General features: G+C 38.3%; 1 protein-coding gene across 1 annotated transcript; it reads right to left on the reverse strand.

Annotated features, from left to right (window-relative positions):
- Positions 1-1,455: 1,455 nt before the first annotated feature.
- On the reverse strand, positions 1,456-22,013 carry ERI1 (exoribonuclease 1). The gene is made up of 7 exons (XM_004277154.4): positions 21,748-22,013; positions 17,012-17,190; positions 13,640-13,850; positions 10,064-10,147; positions 8,634-8,743; positions 6,297-6,411; positions 1,456-2,254 (listed from the first exon to the last, which is right to left on the reverse strand). Exons 1-7 carry the CDS (start codon positions 21,853-21,855, stop codon positions 2,012-2,014), a joined length of 1,050 nt encoding a protein of 349 aa, XP_004277202.2. The 5' UTR covers positions 21,856-22,013; the 3' UTR covers positions 1,456-2,011.
- Positions 22,014-22,800: the final 787 nt, after the last annotated feature.

Raw genomic sequence — 22,800 nt, forward strand, 5'->3', positions numbered from 1 at the left:
AAATAAAGGAGGAGGGCAATGTAGTGGTTCCTTGCCATAGTCAGATTTCCCACTTGCAGTTTTTACCTCTTGTGAGCAACCCTGGAAGCTGGTGAGAGAGGATTCCAGCTTTGCTGCAGCATGAATTTGAATTCTGTGGCGAGGTGGCTATGTGAAAAAGTCGCCTAGGGAGTGTGAGTGGACTGCCCAGCATCCACACCTCACTAGTGATTTCCTATTTTCTACTACTTGGCCCTGGCACAGTACCTCTGTAAGGATTTGAAGGAAATGCTTTAAAACGTCCAGTAATACTTTATGGTATATTGTATGGTGCTATCTGGGATTCACAAAAATCTTAGCATATACCTATTTCACCCCAAGAGTTTCCTGTTTAAACCTAAAACATCTAGATGTCCTTGTTTTACTATAATGTGTATTTTGTCCACCCTTGCGCCTTCTGTTATCCACTTATTTTTTTATTATGCTGATTCTATAACTACTGCTCAAAGGCAGAAATTCATTCTTTTAAGTTAAAAAGCTACAGCACTGGGCTTCCCTGGTGGCGCAGTGGTTGAAAGTCCGCCTGCCAATGCAGGGGACACGGGTTGGTGCCCTGGTCCGGGAGGATCCCACATGCCGCGGAGCAGCTGGGCCCGTGAGCCACGGCTGCTGAGCCTGCGCGTCCGGAGCCTCTGCTCCACAGCGGGAGAGGCCACAACGGTGAGAGGCCCACGTACCGCAAAAAAAAAAAAAAAAGCTACAGCATTGTGTGGAGAATTCTCATACCAAGAAAAATGCCTAATTTTCTCCTATGCACCAGGGTTGGAAGACCTCTATAAAATTCATTTGATTATAATGTATAAATCATTAAAATAAAGTAGCATCACAATTACTATTAGGAAGTAAACGAAAAGAAGCAAACAATGTTAATGAAATTGTTCTAGGAAAGCTACAGGGGGAAATCCAATTCTGAAAACATGTATTTTTAGCTTCTAGATAAGCAGAGTTTTACTTTCTCAACTCCATAAACACATTTTTGTTTTTAGTATTAGTTAAGAATTAACTATTCAACATTTAGTGGTCACTGTGTAAAATCAGTTTTTAGTAATAGAAATGTAAGATATGGTAGAAAGCATTATTCGACTTTACTAACCTCACTCATAATGTTGAATACAAATGCAAAATTAAGTGGTGACCTTTAATTTTAAATCTAATTCAAAGCATGGTCTCTTAGACTTAAGAAACAAGACAGATAGATATATGTCACAAGGGGGAGGGGAACCAAAAAACCGAATCCAAAAAATCCCAATGATTTATCTATGTATTATAAAGTTCAAGCTGTAGCCCTTATATTCCTTTAAATGGTATTTTCTTTTGAATTTCCATTAACCTCATTAGTAACTGAATTTTTAATCAGACCCTATAATCTATCATGAATCTTCCAATTATAAATTAAAAAAAAAACAAAGGCAGATATGTGTACCAAGTACTTTATGAAATTCACCACTCACAACTGACCTTCACATATACATTTCAAAAATCAAAAGGACACTGACATTCTTAAAACCCAAAGGCTAGATAAGGCCCACCTTTCCAATCTTTTCTGCATTTTAAGAAATGATCTGATCTAATGATGTGTTAATGTAGAAACACATTATATATTTTAACATCAATAAGGTATGACATTCAAGGGGGGAGCCAATAAACCTCTGTATTTTAAAACCAAAAGGAACACATCTTGGACACCTTAAATTATAAAATTCAGTTCTAAGCAGGAACTGTTACTGTGTAACAAATACTGCTCATATCAAAAGTGCTGGTGACAAAGAATTCAACAAAGAATTCAATATGCCCTCCCCACAGAATCTGTTCACATACATATGCATATATCTATAACTGTAACAAGATTTTAAATGATTAAGGTGCTTAAATTTTGCACTGCAGGACTAATTCAATAAGTATTCATCTGCTACCTCTTTGTAGCAGCTCCAGTTAGAGTGAATGATCCACGGGCAAAAGCGCAAAAATGCTGTTATTTTCTGGAATGCGGCATTTGTGGCGCTGGAGTGCCCTCTATTGGTAGTGAAGAGGACACACTCATTAGCTGCCCTGCATGCATCTTCTCATTAACCCGGAGTTCACACCCATCCTGCAGCATTCTAACTGCTATTCGGGCGATGTTCTTAGAGTCATCAAGACCACTGTGAGGCCGCCCATCGTAATCCATTCCGAGTTTTTCAAGCATTATTGTCAGCTTGGTTTGGCTTCTAGGAACCTGAAAAATAAACAGCTCAGTAAGTAATTCTTTAGTATTCTATAAGTCATAGTGAAGTGGAAAAATAAGCTGAAAATGAACAGTAATAGCTAAATAAAGTTAGGCAAAGGGCAAATACTCTCGGGTCAAATGAAGCAAATAAATAAACCTTCAGAGCTTTAAAAAAATGATCTTAGAGTTTTAATAAAAATACATATAGGGCTTTCCTGGTGGTGCAGTGGTTGAGAGTCCGCCTGCCGATGCAGGGGACACGGGTTCGTGCCCCGGTCTGGGAAGATCCCACATGCCGTGGAGCGGCTGTGCCCGTGAGCCATGGCCGCTGAGCCTGCGCGTCCGGAGCTTGTTGCTCCGCAACGGGAGAGGCCACAACAGTGAGAGGCCCGCGTACCGCAAAAAAAAAAAAAAAAAACATATAAACAGATGGAATCCTTAAAACATCTAAAAAGTTTGCAGTTTTATAACTTAACAAATAATTTATGAAAGGAAATGCGTTGTTTTGAACATCTAAATTTAACCCAAACCAGTTTTTTGGCATGGTATTTTTCTGTAATGTATTATTTTACTTGACTGACAAAGTTTATAACTTTTATCTATCAAAGGACACTATCAAGAGAGTGAAAAGGCGGCCCACAGAATGGAAGAAAATATTTGCAAATCACACACATGGAAAGGGATTACCATCTAGAATATACAAAGAATTCCTAAAACTCAACAACAAAAAAAGCAAACAACTTGATTTAAAGAACTTGAATAGACATTTCTCCAAAGAATGTAATATACAAATGGGAAGAGGAGAAGAAAATTTTTAAAAAGGAAAATGTAAGTTTCCTCAACTTACACTACTAATCAGCATTATAATTGGTATCTAGTACAAAGGGGGGAAACCACCCAGAAAAGAGCAGCCTAAGAAACTGACCAATATAAACAGATCCACAGAAAAATGTAATTCTCTACTCAAAAAAGCACTGGCAATTCTGCCTTAACGTATCTAAAACTTTCTGATCACTCTAATGTACTATGAGCTGTAGATGTTTTTATGCAGACCTGAAAATTCTTTTATGGTTTTAGTAATTGTTAATAATTATCCTTAGAATAAGTAAATTATTCCTCTAAGTTAAAGGTTGGAGAAAGACCCCTTACATAAGAAAGCATTACCACCTGGGAGTTGTAGCATGAAAAGAATCTAAAGCTGATCAGCCCCTACAAATTTATATGAAATTCAGAGGACAGAGGCACATTTGCAACTGTATCACAGGATACAACAAGCAAAATCCAGATTATGGGAAACTATAGGACAAATGGCTCATGTTAGAGGGGGGGGAAAAAAAAAACAACTGCTAAAAGGAAAAAGGAGGCGGGAAAGGAATTTATAAATTTAAAAACTTAGGGCTTCGCTGGTGGCGCAGTGGTTAAGAATCTGCCTGCCAGTGCGGGGAACATAAGCTCGAGCCCTGGTCCGGGAGGTTCCCACATGCCGCGGAGCAACTAAGCCCATGCGCCACAACCACTGAGCCTGGGCTCTAGAGCCCGCAAGCCACAACTACTGAAGCCCACGCACCACAACTACTGAAGCCCACGTGCCTAGAGCCCATGCCCCGCAACAAGAGAGGCGACTGCAATGAGAAGCCTGCTCACCGCAACTAGAGAAAGCCCACACACAGCAACGAAGACCCAACGCATCCAAAATAAATAAAATTTATTTTAAAAAATAATTTTAAAAAATTTTAAACTTACGAGACATGTCACCCAACTGCAAATGTCACCCAACTGATCCTCATTCAACACACAAAGGGTAAAAGAAAACAAAATATTTATGATATTTATGATGATTTGATAACATTAAGGAATTACTGTTAATTTTTTTAGGTGTGATAATGGTGTGGTGGTTATGTTTTCTAAAAGAGTCATCTTTTGGGGGTTACATAATGAAATGTTTACAAAGCAAATGAAATAATGTTTAAGATCTTCTTCAAAATAATAAAGAAAAGGTAAAGTGGGTATGGTTATAGATGAAACAAGGTTGGTCATGAGTTAATAACTGTTGAAACTGAGTCATGAGAGTTCATTGTTATCTGTCTACTTTTGTATATGTTTGTAATTTTTCATAACCAACTTTTTTTAAGAAATCACAAAATTAGTGAAAAATCCACAAAAAAGGAAAAAATATTTACCAAATATAATCAAAGGAAAGAAATCCAAATGACTAATAACATAGGAAAAGGAGCTCAGTTGCATGAGTAATTAGGCAAATGCAAATCAGAACCTCAATGAGATGTCATCACACATCCACCACACTTACAAACATTTTAAATGACTGGCAATACCAGATGCTGGCAAAGACGTGGAGCAATAGTAAATCACACACTCTTCTTGTGAGAGTGCCAACTGGTACAACCACTTTGGAAAACAATTTTTGCATTATCAAGTAATCTCAATGTGGTACATATTCTATAACCCAGCAATTCAACTCCTAGGCTTATACTCTGGAGAAATGAGCATGCAAGGCACCAGAAGATATGCACAGGAATGTTTATAGCACCACTGTTCATAAAAAGCCCCAAACCAAAAACTACCCAAAGTAGATAAACCAACACAATGGAATACTACACAGCAGTAAAATAAATGAACTTCAGCTATATACACAAGAAGGATGAATCTCAAATATAATGTTGAGGAAAAAAGCAAAATAAACAATACAGCCAGTATGATGCTAATTATATCATTTTCAAAACCAGGCAAAACTAAACCATATGCTATAAAGATCAACATATAAATATTAAAGCTATAAGGAAGGGTGGGAGGGAGGCTCAAGAGGGAGGGGATATGGGGACATATGTATGCATATGGCTGATTGACTTTGCTGTACAACAGAAACTAACACAGCATTGTGAAGCAATTATACTCCAATAAAGATGTATAAAAATAATAATTAAAAAATAAAGCTGTAAGGAAAAACAAGAAAATTATCCCCATGAAAGTATGGATTACAGGAGCTCTAGGAGGAAGGAAGAGGGTTAAGTGGGTGGAATTTACAAGGGATTTCACTCTAAAAACAATCTGTCAAAATCCACTTTTCTGTACACATAGTTCTCAATTTTAAAATGCTAAACAAAAAAACAAAAAAAAATGTTTTGAGAGAAAAGCACCTTTTCTCAGGAAAGGATGTGCTTCACCAAAATGTGGTTGTAAAGGGAAAAAGATGACCCAAGATCTAACATGTGATAGAGAAGCAAAGGAAATCTTCTAGGATGATTTTTGAAGAAGCCTGAAGAACAGCTCAGATTAGAACAGGATTAAAGGTTCCAGAAAGCTAGTCTCCAAGGTAAAAAAGGAAAAAAAAGAAAAAAGAAAAATTGACACACCACCTGAGTGTTTTGAGTACTGAAAAGTGATTTACAGTTTGAATGGAGAGTAACAGCATAAGAAAACAACTAAAGAAGTCAATTATTAAATCTGGGGAAAAATGAATGGTAGCTGTTTAATGGTGCTGAACCTTCACTTTGCATTGCAGGAACTCAATAGATACCTCAGACTGAAAATTCAAGAAATAGCATAAATATATAATCCGGAAACAGGAAAGTTAATATGAGAAGAAACAACTTTAAAAAGTTAAAAGTGTTTGGGAGAATAGGAACCAGTACTGGTGAGGGCCATGGTGGAAGACTGCCATTTGTTATGAGACTTGCAATATTATTTTTAAAAATTTACACTAAACACACGTATTAACTTTGATAAAATTAGAATGAAAAATCAGTGGGGAGCATTTGTTCCACAAACAATCCATATATTGAATACCCCTACAGTTTCAAACCTCTGTTACTGAAGATCATACATATATAGTTACCCTATTTAAGTAACAGGCTGAGTGAGGAATATAGCTTATTTTTCTAAACTCACATGAACATAACTATTTGGAATCTGAAGAATAACAACTAATTATATGACCTTTTTCTGTGAAAAGTACCTAGTAAATCATAACTTCATGTACATGCAAAATATAATAAATTTATCAAGAGCAGTATAATCAATATAGAAATCTTACCTTGTAAAAGTTTCCATATGACTTTCGAATATTGATCCACTTTTTGGCAAAAGGTGGATATTTGAGCCTGCTTAGCTGGCACTGAATGTTCAGGAACTTACTCATATCCCATGAACTTAAATCAAAAGAGGAAAAAAATCTGGATTAAATAAATGCTATACCATTCTTAAAAATGAGGATTTTAAGTCATTCTATTTGTTTTTATTTAGACATCACCTTTCTTATATTCACACGTAACATCAAGCTTAGAAAATTAACTTCTCTTCCTCCAAAATAATAATTCAAAAACAAACTTTAAAAAGCAAAGTGGGAGGCTTCCCTGGTGGCGCAGTGGTTGAGAGTCCGCCTGCTGATGCAGGGGGACATGAGTTCGTGCCCGGGTCTGGGAAGATCCCACATACCGCGGAGTGGCTGGGCCCGTAAGCCATGGCCGCTGAGCCTGCGCGTCCAGAGCCTGTGCTCCACAACGGGAGAGGCCACAACAGTGAGAGGCCCGCGTACCGCAAAAAAAATTAAAAAAAAAAAAAAAAAAAGCAAAGTGGAAGTTGGATATATTAAATTTTTTTTGACAAACTGTCTAATTCTTATTGGGCTCATCTTGACCATTTTTATGGTTCAGATTACCTAGACACACCTCTATCTTGTTGAGTTTTTTTTTTTACAACTCTAAAATAACCGCTCAGCTTACTTTTAATGCCAAGTTTATCACATTAGGAAGTTCCTTGAGGGTATGCTTTGAAATAAAACAAAAAACACAAACAAATGAACAAAATACTTGAGAGAAACAAACGTAGCTGATATCAAGTAGTTAGAATGCAATTTGCTCTGCCACAGCATGTTTCTACAACACGAATCAACCTATGTAGTTAAGTAGGAGAATCCTGGCTGTATCATGTAGAAGTTTTGTTGCCTCATATGTGGTTTTTCCTTGGCAAAGGGAGTCAGAATTGCAGCAGTAGAAATTATAACCTTCAGCAGGAAAGAAAAAGCTCTCAACTCGGCCGCTGTGCCAGCAACAGGAGTACTTTTAAGAAAATTAAAAACAAGCACCTGCCCCCACAATCCTCTGGCTTCTGTGCCTTTGTAACATCCTCTGAGGTGCCTTCTACAGACCCCGGGAAGCTTGCCTGGGCTGTCCAAATTATTTCTGGGGGTATCAATTATTGTTTTTGTTAGTCCTCTGGTTACAAAATTGCACAGATTTTGAATGATCTGTCCCACAATGTGAGGTTTTTTACAGAATTGCACACACCACGTTATGACAGAAACACCTGTGTACTTTAGCACGAACACTGCTCATTCATGTTGAAAATCAGGAACAGGTTTCTAAAGAGGCCCATCAACATTTTCCCAAACTTCCATTTTTAAGCACAATTATGATAGGCCTAAATTCAATGCTCTTCTCCTATTGCACCTGAGGGCCTCTAAACCCTTCACTTAGGTGACACCTCAGCTTTTGTCCACAATTTGAAACAAGTTCATTAGGACTTTCTTCTTCAACCTTAATAGCATAGGGTATAGGAGGTGGCTCAGCACAATGCTGTTAATCCTGTTTTAATCTCTCTCGTCTCCCCACTTGGCTTTTCATTTAACTAATGCTTCTCGAGCATAATTTTGAGCTCAGCACTATAGTAAGCAATATGAAAGACTACCAAGTAGCAAAAATCCTTGCTCTGATCTCCTTGCAAACCTAAGTCTTACACACATGAAGTTTAGACATCAGAGTATTTAGTCAGATGCCAACATGAATGGGACATATCAGAGGCTGTAAGCCTTCAAGAAAAAGGTCAATGTGAGTTGTAGTGTCCAAAATAAAATATGAGGTAGGCTCTGGGTAATAATAAAGAAGAGTCAAGGAAGAGAACCTTCCAGCAGAGAGGAAAGCTGTATGGGTACAGAGAGGAAGGATAAACCGTGTGGTTCATGGGCCAGCCTGACTGGATTAAAAAAGAAAAACGGCAGGAGGATTAGGCTACATGGGCAGGGTGGGATTAGACAACAGAGCCTTGAAAGCCAGACTGAAGAGTCTGGACTTTCTTGAGCAAGGAAGTGTCCTGATAAAAACAGCGTTTCAGTAAAGTCATTTAAGTTTTATACATTAATATTTAATCTTCTTCTAGCACTGGATCAGACTGTTGTCTCTGCTTTCCCTCCTCTCTCTGACATCTAGGACTTAAAATTTAACCAGGAATAAGAATGTAAAAGAAAAGCTACTGTCTGTTGTGGGGACTCCTTTAGTAAATAATATTTTTTGTGGTTATTCTAAAAGTTGGATGAGTTAGGACATCTTTAATCTTAAAAAGTAGATTAAAAAAGATAAATTTCCTTAATACTTACCCATCTGTTAATATGGAATATTTATACTTTGTTCCTAATTCCTTCAATTTCATCCAGTCAATGACTTTTTTCAGTACCTGAGGGAAGGTATCCGCTTTGTCTACCTGATCCTGAGGATATGAAAGTAAAATATATAAAAATCTGGGTAGTTACATGTAGTCCTACCCAGAAACAAACACTGGAGGGAAAGAAACAGTAGGAGAAAGTCTTAACTATGATCTTTTAAACTCTTCATGGTTTCCTAGGCTAAGATTCACCTAAAATTCCATTTTTAAGACAGTTAAAAATTGTTTATAGCCAAGTATTAGGGACTGCTTTCAACTGAAGTATAAAACCCTCCCCAGATTAAGATTTAAGATCATCCTCAGGGGTTCTCTTTTTTCAGGCCTCAACCTAGTGGCTTACTGCTTCTCCAGAGGGGAGAAAAGGGAAATCTCTCCTCAGCTGAAAACCACAGCCCTCTACACTGGTTTCCCTATCTCGAAGCTCACATCCAGAACATATTACACATCTGAATGATCCATCACATCACTCGCATACTTAAAACCCTCCAAACACTCCCCAAGGTCTTCCAGACAAAAAGACACACAAGACCCTTCATGATCTAGCTCGCCTCTATCACTTCAGCTTTATTTGCGACCATTTACTCACTAGCCCATAATACACCTGAACCATCCCGAACCACTTACAGTTTTGCCCTTCACACCTGAAATGCCTGCCCAGTCATTCTTTCCCACCTATTTACCTATCATTGACTCGGCCCAAGTTCACCAACTTGAGTTTTGCCCAGGACAGCCCTCCCTTCCCTCTGTCAGAGGGAGGTCTTTCTACAGATGCCCATGACACCCTAATGAAACACTGACTGTCAGTCTTCCTAACCATACTGTGACCAGTGTTTTTTTCTGTCTGTCCCCAACTTACAGATTGTTAAGTGAGCTGAGGAGAGAGACTGCCTTGACCATCTTTGTATCCACCGTAGCTTGGCCAATATTGAATATTATAGCAGGCCCTCAAATATTTGTTGAATGAATGAATAAAGGAACTAAATAAATCAACAAAGGGCCTACCACATTAGAATACAACCAAAAATCAGAGGCCTAAAAAAAATTAAGCTATATATAAAAATCAGGTTGTAACAGATACACTTTAAAACTTCATCTCCAAGTTCAACATGGTAACTAACATTTCCTTCACTAATGCTCCATACAAATGAAATGATTACAACTCCTTAAAAGGAAAGGCTAAAAAAAACTTACCAGCTGTAAAATGTGCTTTTCTATTTTTTAAATATTACAATACAAAAGATCTTTACCAAGCTAGGAAAGTATCACATTTAATTATTTACAACAATAATTTTTTTAAACTATGAAATAAATCCCTAATTTCAAAACTTCTTTCAAACTCTAGAAAAAGGAACACAGAATTATAACCTGAGTAATTCCAGTTAGATTGATGCAGAAGTCAGAAAGCTGTGTGTTAATCTCTGGTCTCACATACTGCTGAAACGTATCTTCCTACAAGGGAAGGACAGCAAGTTAAAGTATTTTGAAGTATTTTCTATGACTTAAGATACATGATACATAACGTGACTATGTCAGCCACATAAGGCTGTAATCTTATAGATGGCTCAAGGCACAGACCTGTCTAGAGTTTTAACAATTTAAGGATAATGCCCTATTCCCAAAGTACTCTAATTTTTTAATTAAAAAATTATGCTTCATAGTTTAAAAAAGTTTAAGATAGAACAAGTACCTGAAAGCAAGTCTTCAAGCCAAAGTTTAACCAGAGGAGCAAAATATCAATGATTTTGTTTATAATATTTTGAAACTGTAAAGCCTATTAACACAACCTCTAGTTCAAGATATTAAGAGCTTTTTAAATAACGTAGTATGTTGAAGAAATGCCAGTGAGCAGTTACAAATAAATTAGTTCGGATTCCTGCTCTCCCATTTACTCCTGACTAGTCCTTATTTTTATATTAAGATTCCACTAAACTGAATTCTGAATAAACAAAATTTAACTATATGATATGTAGTCATTTAAAGGGCAATAATACTACTAATTATTTTAGCAATGTTTAACCTCTTCAAGAAGCTTTCATGATTGCCTTCATATTTTATGCTCACAACAACTTTGTGAACTCAGTAAGGACGGCATGGTTATCATCGGGCTCAGGTCTCTAAGCATTTTTTCCTCTGGCCCAATGCTGCCTCCCTAAACCAGATCACACTAAGTCACTTGTTAAAAATTAAGGACAATTTCAAAGCCTAAAGATTTATCGGCAGCAATTATTAATACTAGGTAGCTATGGAGAAAAAGACAAAGAATATTACTTATAGTAGAAGATTAAAAAATTAAGAAAAATCATGTTTATAAAATTCTTTTTACACACTAGTGTATTAAGCAGATGAATTATCAAGTTACTAACAATTATAAAAGAGTAAAAGAACAGCAAAGAACATTTGAACTTCAAAAGTTATAGATGTTCTTTACTTACCAGACATACTGCAAAAGGAAAAATTCTACTTAATTGAATTTCATAGATAAATGAAGTCTATCCTTTTAAATATCAGCATTTTGTTTCATAATTTTAAATGAAAATCTTAAAAAAAAATATGCTGCAACTTCCCTTACCATTGTAAGCAGGTACTACAAAGTATGACATTAATAAAATTGTATTTGCTATTTAATACTTTCAACAGAATGATACCAGAGGACTATGCATTCATTGACCAAATATTTAATAATCACTTAAATAAATTACATAGTAAGTTAAAAGGTGATGAGGGTTCTTAAAAAGTAGAGTAGATAAGAGGGATCAGAAACATTGGGTCTGTGGGGTATTCAAGCTACACTATTGCACAGAGAACCAGTTAGACTTTATTTAGAAGGCAAGAGTTAAGGAATGCCCGGAAGGAAGGAAGGAAAGGAGGAAAGGAGGGAGGAAGGGAATTAGCAGCAAGATCTCTGCAGGAAAGGAATTTGAGCTAAAGCTCTGGGAGGTGAGGGGGTGGAGCATGCCTGGAATTTCTGAGAAACAGCAAGCAGGTCAATATGGTACAATCAGAGGTAACAAGAAGCCAGATCACATAAGGAATATGACTTTTACTCTGAGTTAAATGGGGAGCCATAAAAGAGTCGTGAGCAGAGGAGTGAAACACTCTGACTTATATATTATAAGGATCACTCTGGTCACTAGGTTGAGAACTGGCTGCAGGGAATAAGGATAGAAACAGAGACTGGTTAAATGATGAACAAAAGCAGCAAATCCAGACAAGAAATCAGTGGGACTCAGACTACAGTCATAGTAGTGTGGTTAAGTGGCTGGGTTCTGGATATATTTTGAAGGCAGAGCAAACAAGTCACTGATGGCCTGGATGTGTGATGTGAGAGAAACAGGAGTTAAGGATGACTCCAAGCTTTCTGGACTGAGCAATTAGAAAGAGAGAGTTGCTAGCCCTCAAGCTAGGGAGGCTGAAGATAAAACAGGTTGCGGGTAAATTTGGGACACGTTAAGATGTCTGTTTAGATGTCCAAATAGAGATCGTAAGTAACAGTCTGGATTTGGGACAGAGGACGAGATTGGAGATATGTATTTGGAAGACATCAGCATGTAGTTTCTAAAAGCTATGGAACAAGATGATAGACGAGATCATTAAGGGAGAGGATCTATATAGAGAAGAGGACCTGGGATTGAACCTACAGCATCCTATATTAGGAAGTTGGGAAGAGAAGGAGCAACCAGCGAAGGAAACTGTGAAGGGGAACCCAGTGAGGCTGGCGAAAATGCAGGAGAATGAGGGGTTCTGGCAGTCACTTGAAGGAGACAGTGGTCAATTCCACCAGGACTTAGGTAAAGGTCAAAAATGACACTGAGGAGTGATTTTAGTGGAGTGATGGGCTGGAATACATAAATTAAACCTACAAGTGGTATGGGTTTAACAGAGAATGGGAGGAAACAGACAGAAGCGTATGTAACTTTTACAAAAACCTGCTGTAGAGGAACAAAGACACGGGGTAGCTGGCAGGGAGTGGGATCAAGTGAAGGCTTTTTATGGTGTGAAAAATAACAAGTTTGTATGTGATGGGAACGATATAGTAGAAAGCAATGAATCATTCATGTCTAAATGAGGGACGAGAAGGTCTAGAGCCATGTCCTTGAGTGACAGAGAGGAAGTAAGATCTAGTGAGTTATGCAAGATGATTTGCCTTCATAGCTGTCATTTTTTTCTTTTAATTTACTGACCTTTAATCTGCTTTGGACAAGGAAATTATATAAATGGGCTGATTAAGACTATAACTAAAAGAGGCTTCAAACAACAGAAAGAAAAAACTGTACGCATTTTAATGCACCAAGCCTTTTTATACTCCCAGTGTGTTGGTGGCAACTGGGGATACCACGGACGTGGTACTTCTGGGTAGATGAGCTGTTACAATCCTTGTTCAGGATTTACAAGGCAAATTGTATTAATTTGGAGGGATCCTGCTGAGTTCCTAAACTAACAATGCACTGACGATGAGTATCTAAAGCAGATATGTTATATGGCTTAGAAGCCAAGGTTACAAGAGTTGTTTCCCCCATAAACTTTTCACCAGAAAGCTAACTAGTTTTAAGTTGAAAGGTAATTTCTATACCTTATCATTTTTATAGATCTGAGTATACATTAGTCTACCACAGTGGTTCTCAACCCTGACTGCATACCAACTGAGAAGCTTTAAAAAAAAAGCTAATGCCAGGGGCCCCACGGAACAACTAAATCAGAATCTCTGGGACAAGGACCAGGCATCAGTTTTTTTTGTTTTTTGTTTGTTTATTTGTTTTAGCTACTGGAAAAGGAGAGGAGCAGACGCTGAAATTATTTTATTATAGCCCATCTATTAAGTATGCAGCAAGAGCAAACACCCCCTCTTTAGAATTCTAATTCTAGCTGAAATAGCAAATGGGACCTTAGTAGCCAACCCCAGAATAGCTGCTGCTAAAAATAAAATTAAAACAATTCACTTACTATTTCTAAGGTATGAGTATTCAGTAAAACAACAGGAAATTCAATTATTTCATGTATGAACTCAGGTGGGTTACCCTCTTCACAAGTGGCTTCGAAGTCAATAACACAAATGTAGTCGTAGTAACTGTCAGCACAATTGCCCTCTTTCAACATCAGCTTCTGCTTCTTATAATAGTTTTTCAGTCTCTTCTTTAGTACATCCTTTACACCTCTAAGGAAAATAAGAATAAAATTAATGCTTAGGTGAATTTTACAGGCAAGAATCTGAACTCTTACCTGCTGGCACTGGGTTGAACACTGACAGCATTATCCCAGCATAATTTAGCAAATGTTAGCCAAAATAAATGTAAAGAAAGCAAAGCTAATTTAGCAAAGAACTAATTAAAACAGAACGTTTCATACAGCATCAATATTTTAATTCACACGTACGTTTTCATTTTTCTAGTACGATATATAAAATATATATTGGTGTTTCAAACCATAACCTTTGTCAGCATACACTACCTACACACCCCTGTTGCCTTATATAATAAGATGACATACATGACACAAAACCCGAAATTAATACTGAATTATTCTGCTGAACAAACACAAATTTCAGAGAATGAAAATTCAGGAAAATTGAACATAGTATGCTCTCTCTTTCCTTTCTTTTGGCTTTTGTAAGTTAGACAACTAAAAAAATCCACATGAATTTGAAAGCATTATGAGCCTAGTAGTATATAAAGTTGAATGTCTCTTAGCTATTTAACTAGGAAAACTAATTTAGGAGACCCTAGAATAAACCATGCCCAGAAGAACACTGTCATAGTCAGTAGAATCTTAATTGCAATTAGATTTCTTCATTTACCGTGGGTAGAATTGGATTCAGGCGATTTCTGTTTTACAGGTATTTTAAAAATATACGTTCCACAAAAGGGAGCAAAGGTGGGGCAAAGTTGTTCTAAATTTATGACAATGGTGGGTAAAGGCGGTCACATTCGTTCGTCAAACAGTATATATTACTTCAAAAAATCAAAAGTCGCAACCATTACTTAGACTTCCTTCACTGTTACTTGGCTGAGTCCTGTAAGGCTTGTAGATTCAAAATGGTAGTAAAAATAAGAGGATCTAAAAACTGTAACTAATGGGAAGTGACAAGGAGGGCATTTTGGCCCCGTCACCAATTAGTGACCGTTAGAAAAAATGTTTCTAACCTTTTGTTTTCCTTTCTAAACTACCACTAAAAAGGAATCTTATCCATGAAAAATCCTGATAATTAACCAGCAAGTTGTTTTAAGACAAAATGTGTTAATATGTTTATTTGCTTGAGATTTTCCAGACTACCAAAACCTAGGAAGGAAACCCTCAACTCCTTTCATATTAAGGTATTGTGCGTGACCTCTGTGTCATGGGACAGCTTTGGATTGCTTTGTCTTAATTTCTTTTCTTTCTTTCTTTCTTTTTTGGAAGAAACTATAGTTTACTAAAGGTGAAACGTTATTTACTAAAAGGCTGTCTGCAAACCTAATGGCAACATAAACACATAACCAACCAGTTACTCCAGAGAGAAAACTTTATCTTTAACATCTCCCTTGCCCCTCCACATCCAAACAATCACCATTTCTGCCAATTCCAACTCAGAGAAACACACAGAATCTGGTTCTCCTGAATTCTCTCCGGTGGGGCTCCCATTAGCTTCCTGGACTCTGGCACACGTCTCCCCTATCACAGCCCTCCTCTTCATTCTTCACCTTGCTCGAGAGCTAAGCACTAGCACCACCTTCCTGCTGAAATATTTCAGTGGCCCCCTTCTGCTTACAGGTAAAATGCAGACTTTAGCACAGAGTTCCTTCACCACTAGGCTACGACCTATCATTTCGTCATCTTCTTCAGATGCTCCCCCTCCCCACAGTACGCTGCACACTGCAGACAAAACACAATACAGGCCACGTCCCAAAAATGGGGCATGCTTTCCTGTTCCATAGCTTTGGTTGTACAAAGAAAAAGCAAGATCATGTAGCAGAAAATATACAAACAGAAATTAGGAGTTTTGATTTCTTTTCGCCCCAAATACCCTCCCCCTCCCTTTTCTGTTTTAAGTCAATTCAAATGTCACTTCTGAATCCCTGAGACAGACTCTTCCGCATTCTCATGCTGCACTTGGCCAGACCTTCGATACAGCTCTGGTCATTCTGTATTGTGATTATTGGTTTGTGTATTTTCCTAAAAGACTGAGATTTCCAAAATAGGGAGTAGATCTGTTTTACCTTTATAACATTATTACCTAGTAAAGTACTTACAATTCAGTGTTTGTTGACTAAATGCATAAACATACATTTGATCTCTCTAGCTCCCATATAAGTCAGGAGTGAGCAACTGATCTTCACACCTGGGAAGAACACACATTTTGCCCAGAAAATCTTAAGTAGGCTACACGTTGTATTCCCAGAATAGAAAAAGTCAGGGGGAAAGGAGGTAAAAATCTTCTTCACAAATTATGGAGTAGACAATCGAGAAGGGGGAAAAAATACATGTGTGCTCTTTTGAAAAGCAGTGAAGCTCTACTTTAAAGCAAAGAGGAGGAATACTGCTTATAAGAGAATAAGGATTCAGGGGGACCTCAAAACAATAAGTTTTCCTCTATTACCTGTAGTTATTTTTTTCTAAATGCCTGGCAATTCTCTTGTGTATCAAGAAGCTACATGTTTTTCTGTATCCCAAAGGTCATTCCTGCCCCATGCCCCAAGTCAAAATAAAGTGATTTGTTTCACAAAAAGTTATTAAAACTTAAGTATGTATACATCTCATTGAAGATACACACACATGCACACGTACACACTCTTGAGCTGGCTAAGCTGCATTATTTTCTCATTCAATATACAATTAAACATAACACTTACTATCATACTGCATATTTTCAGAAACTAAAACAGAAGAAAAAATACTTCCTAGTAGGTGAAAGTTGTTTTTTTTTAATTACCTGGTTTCGAAGAAATCTTCTTTATAAAAATAATACAAATGAACAAGAAAAAGGAAAAATACTCAATCTCGTTAATAAGTTATAATTATCTATCAACCAAATGATCAACTAAAATAATTTTTTAAACATACTCAGTATAAAATGATAGATACTCCTATACACTTCTGGTAGATGATCAAAACGTTCATCAACTTTAACTCAGCAATACTACTCTATTGTCTAAAAGACTGACAGAAATAATCAGAGTCACACAAAGATTCATGGATAAGAATGTAAATTATAGCTGTTATTTGAATTGTTAGTAATGGTTATCTCTTCATAATAGGATTACAGGTATTTTTCAGTGTTTTCAAGATTTTCTAGATGAACATGTACTACTTTTAAAATTTTAAAAAGTTATTTTTAATTACCTGGTTTCAAGCTTGAATTCTGAAAGTTTGGCTCTGAGCTCTTCCTTACTCATTCTATTAATGCAACCATTCGTAATAGCAATCTCTTTGTAAACTGGGTCACTGAAATCACTTGCACTGGAGGTAATGAACTTAGATCCTTTTGTTTCTTGGCCATCAAGTCTCCATCGCTGCTTTTTCTACCACACACACAAAAAATACATATATATATATATATATATAGTTTATAATTAGTACAAACATCTTAAATATTCAAACTCCTAAGGGCTCTTTGTGCTAATATGTTCAATAAAAAGTGCTTAGGAAGAAGGAGGATGTGTTTCCAATATGATTTACCCTGCTCTCTTCTCAGTCACGAGGTTCCTTACAGGAAATGAAGCTAAGTAAAAAGAGCACTGGTTTTGGGAGTCAGAGCAACCTCAGTACAGAGCCAGCTGATTGTTTAATAGTAGCATAACCTTGGGTAATTACTTATTACTCTGATCTTCAGTTTCCTTATCTATAAACTAAGGTATAATAATAACTGTCTCAAATGGTATTTGGTATTGCTAATGATAAACAGTATTTGGGAGAGATTATTATAAGGATTAAATGAGATCAAGTATATCAGGTTCCTGACACCATACCCAGCATGGCTATTAATAAATGGTAACTTTACTAATTACCATCACAGACTGTAGGTCAGACCTCTTCACAAGCAGTATTCTAAAATTTACAAATGAACCAATTTTTAAGTTAACTTTTACAACATTATGCATGTATACATCAGTGCCTTCCTGAGAATTTTTTAACCTGACTTCGTTTCACAAAGTTAACAGAAATTGGCCAATATAAAAATTAAAGGGACCAGAAATCTGATTCAAAGCTTGCTAGTACCCAAGGCAAAGAAGGAAATAAATTCAGTTCCAAAACATGCAATTTCCAAAAGTTACACATATATCAGTTATTCAGGAGAACTATACTTACTATATTATAAACCTTTCCTCCTTTCTTAAATGAAAATCCATGTTAAGACATAATTTGATTCTAATCACACCACAGGTAGTCCCAAATTACTAATATGTTAAGTTCCAAAGATTCATTTACAAGTTATTTTCCACATGCAATGTTACAAATATTAGGTATGTTACAGAATTTTCAAAAATACTTTGGAATTTACTAGCAATCCATACTAAAGCTTGTTAACTTAGTTATAACTTACCACATTGTCCCCATGTGAACTTTAATGACAGATTAAGGAGGGATAACCGTGGACAGGACACAGTCCCTGAGTTGGAACTGATCCTGATGGTTCAGGGACTATTTCTCACTCTTAGCTCTCAATTTAATGCAACACACATTTAGCAGATACTGTGCTAGAATACTTAAGAATTACTCTCTCCCATCTCCTCTGAGGAAAGAGGACAGGAATTCCAATGGATGAACTGTCCATAAATTGAAGAATAATTTTTTAAATAATTTTATTAATTTATTTTTTTTTGGCTGCATTGGGTCTTCATTGCTTTGCGTGGGCCTTCTCTAGTTGCGGCAAGCGGGGCCTACTCTTCGTTGCGGTACGTGGGCTTCGCACTGTGGTGGCTTCCCCTGCTGCAGAGCACGGGCTCTAGGCACACGAGCTTCAGTAGTTGCAGCACGCAGGCTCAGTAGTTGTGGCTCGTGGGCTCTAGAGCGCAGGCTCAGTAGTTGTGGCGCACGGGCTTGGCTGCTCCGTGACATGTGGGATCTTCCCGGACCAGGGCTTGAACCTGTGTCCCCTGCATTGGCAGTTGGATTCTTAAACACTGCACCACCAGGCAAGTCCCTTGAAGAATAATTATATTGAAGTTCCTTGTTGACCAATGTTTTAAAAACTTTATTACACGGATATTTGACTAAGATAAGAAAATAATTAGCTTTCAATACTACATTAAATTTACAATGCCTGGCTACTTTATCATTAGAATTTAATCAGGATTCCTGATTTATCCTTGTCTTTACACTTACAATGAATTTTAAGCTTCGTCTTCAATTGGGTTAAAATTGGTCAACAACGAGTAACAGTTTGTCTACCAAAACAAATGTCTCATTTAAGCAAATTTTCTCCTTGGTTAAATCCTCCCTCTGACTCACTTGCTTAATTCTTATCTAGAACTGTAGCTACAAATATTACCCACAAGTAACACTTAGGCCTCTTCTAGATATGCTACAAATCATGATTTCTATAAAGAAAGTTCCGCTTCCTCTCCTGGGTCCAACCCTAGCCCTCTTCCTTCAGTGAAGTTTAGGACATGGTGAAGATCCAGTCCTCACAAACTGTGGTCTACACTAATGGTTTCCAAAGAAAACCCACTAAGACAACCCACTAAGGAGCAGAAGGAAAATATTTAAAACCCGGTATGTATTATTAATCTACAAAAACACAAAATTAGTTTACTAAGTAATACATGGATTGATAATGGTGCCCTCCCCAATGTCTGTGTCCATCTGTCACATGTCACAAAGTACCGGCCATACAATGAGGAAAGTAGGGACAGACTCCACCATACAAGGGAGAATATTCACCTTCATGATACTGTGACATTTTGCAATTTTCACACGTCCCAGTAAATGGTTGCACGGTTTATATTATCCCAAATGAGAGAATCTTTACAATATGGAATTGACCATGAAAATCTTTTATACCAAATGGAGGCTGACTATCTTCTGGTAAAGTACTTAAAAGTGCTATTGAACTTACAAATGAGTTACATATTTCCTTTTACAAAACGGGATTCCAAAATTGCTATAATTTTCTGTGATGAGAAAGGGATTAATAGCTTGATCCTTAAAAGTTTTTTGTTTTTGTTTTTTGCGGTACGCGGGCCTCTCACTGTTGTGGCCTCTCCCGTTGCGGAGCACAGGCTCCGGACGCGCAGGCTCAGCGGCCATGGCTCACGGGCCCAGCCGCTCCGCGGCACGTGGGATCCTCCCGGACCGGGGCATGAACCCGTGTCCCCTGCATTGACAGGCGGACTCTCAACCACTGTGCCACCAGTGAAGACCCTGGTTTTTTTTTTTAAATAAACCCTATTTGTTTCAAGATGAAAGAAAATATGTTTTAACAATAACTTAGCAAGTAACTGCTTATCAAGAGAAACCTCTTCTGTGGCAAGAACATTTGGAAAATAGATGTTTTGGAAGTGTTTCCATTATTTTATTGCCAAAAAAAAAAGAAAACCTGCTCATTACCTATTTAAAAAAAAAAAAAGCCTTTGCATCTACACATAAAAAACAAACAAACTTAGAAGCAGAATTAAACTTGGTTACAATCCTTCCAAAAGAAGAATTCTGATGAAATTTGAACCTACTTGGTTAAAAATATAAAATTGCAACACCTATTAGTTTACAAAAACAATTTTGTTGACATCAAAAATAATGAAAATTTACTTAGCTGAAATCCAACAAAATATTTTGCTTACTTGAGCCTGAAAAAAAAGACTGTATCATTGTTTATTAAAAGCATCCAACAACAGGTTTTTAACAAATATGATAGTCACTAACATCAACTAGGAACATAAACTCAGGCCTTAAGTCACTGTATCTCAAAGTTGTAAGACTTCCAAATCTAATGAAGTGTATTCAATCACACTTCTCTCATTAAAAATAAAGTTTTTAAAATTATTTTTAAACCGACTCACTTGATGATGTTATTGACAGTATCTCAAACTGAAGAGGAATGGCGGGGTAGAAGAGCGGTTCTTTAGACAGAAGGAACATGGAGGCCTCTTTGAAAGTAATATCATAAAGCGAAGCAGATACCTATGCAAAAGACCCAGGGGAAGAGCATGCACAGCAAAGGAAGCACACAAAGACCCTTAACAAGAAAGATCATCCGCCATAAAACCGAGTATGCTGGGCACTGAGAGCAAAAGGGAAGAGTTGTACGAGGTGCAGTTAACAATGGAGAAAGGAGCCAGGTCCTGTGGGCAGCAAACTGAAGACTCAGGAGGGGAAAAACCGGTCAGATTCATGTTACTAAAAGTTCATTCTACCTGCTATGTGGGGAATGGGCTGTAGACGGAAAGAACAAGAGCTAGGAAGCTTCCTGCAAGTACCCACACTATGAGGTGCCGCATTTGTATGTTATTAACAGAAAATGACCAATTCGGGTATTAGATCGTTCACACTCTGCAGCGCCAGTCAACAATAATCGTATGTGTCAAAGAAGATGAATAAAGAAGTTTTAAGACGGTTTTTACAACTCTGCCACTGTAACTAGGATCTATCGGTGAGCTATCAAACTCATTAAAGGTTATCAGTCATACATTACGTTTATATGAGATAGTTGTAAATAGGCGAAAACCAGAGACGAAGCTCCAGCTAACAGGCACAATCTCCTTTTGCCAAGCCTGGGAGCTGGGCTTAAAGGTCTTAAGAAGTGATATAGCTAGAGCTGTGGTGGTATTTCTAAATACATCAACTACCCGCTACAGATTAGGGCTACAGAGAATGACAACAGTAACCGTGCGCCCAGAATGCTTAGAGCAGAGTTCCCACGCAGAGCTAATAAAACCGCGGTTCGCATACTTCTCGTCTGGGCTGTTGACTCACTTCCAGACAGTAACTGGGACCAGAAGGGGCTTACTGACAACCACCCCCGAGTAAAGGCTCCCGGAGTTGGGGCCAGGGAAGGCGGCCAGGGCTGGGGCCCCAGGGCGCACGGGTTGAGGTTCCTGAGGGAAACCCTCGAAGACAAGGGCGCGCGGGCGGATTCTCACCTCGGAATTCGGGCGCTGCGCCTCCTCCCCGCACGCCGACCCCCGCGAGCCGCGCCGCGCGGGAGCCACGGCCTCGCCGCCGGGCTGGTGGCTCTGCTCATCCTCCATGCCGCGTGTCACGTAAGAAGAGAGCTGCTGGGGCCCACCACTCGCTCTCTCACTCGGCCAAGCCCGAAAGCCTCACCTTTCTCCGCTGAAAAATTACCGGGCTACCGTTCCCGCGGCGGCGACCACACAAACTCGAATGGACACCTCCCACTTCCGGGAGCGTGAGGCGTCCACACGCCGCGCAGGCGCGGTGAGCCGGCGCGCGGAACGCCAGCGCCTCCGCCGAGGAAGGCAGTGGGGGGCGGTGGGTAGAAGGAGAGATGGGAGGAGCGAAGCGGGGGGGAGGCGCGCGCGGGAGAAACCGAACGCTGTGTGCGCGGGGTTGAAGCGACGCCAGAGTTCGGGCTGTAGTCCCTAGCGATTCCGCCAGAAGAAATGACCCATCACCATCTCCTGAGAAGTAAGCGAGAAGTATCCGAGAGAGAGGTGAATTTTAACCATAGAGAATAGCATTTATAAAACAATCTACGTTTTTCCATAAGGCGTTTGAGACGCCCACTGCTAGACAAGAAAAAGCAATAGGTCTGGAGTTACTACGAAACTGAACAAAGTAGGTGAAACAACTGTTTTCAGACATTGGACGACAGGTAGTTCCGGACCTTTGTAGCTGAGAGAAGAGAAACAAATGAGATGGGGATTTTTTTTTAGGGAATTTGACGAGGCCAAGTTGGTTGGAATTTATGAGGCGGAGTTTATGGAGAAAAAGCTTCAGAAATCTGCATAGGCACACCCTTGCATCTTTAGCTGAATAAAAATCAGTGAATATGTTCTGTGAAACTCCGCAAGACCAGGAAAGAACAATTATTGGGGAGCAGTAAGCCAAACAATTTTCAGAGCTAACACTGGACTAAGGAATCATTTGAGTTCCCTGGAGCCAGAGTGGAGAGACTGTTGAATACGGTTGTCGAACGGAGTATGCTATAGAGACCCCCGAAGTGTCATGTC

Source organism: Orcinus orca, chromosome 21, assembly GCF_937001465.1.
Source record: "Orcinus orca chromosome 21, mOrcOrc1.1, whole genome shotgun sequence".
NCBI lineage: Eukaryota > Metazoa > Chordata > Mammalia > Artiodactyla > Delphinidae > Orcinus > Orcinus orca.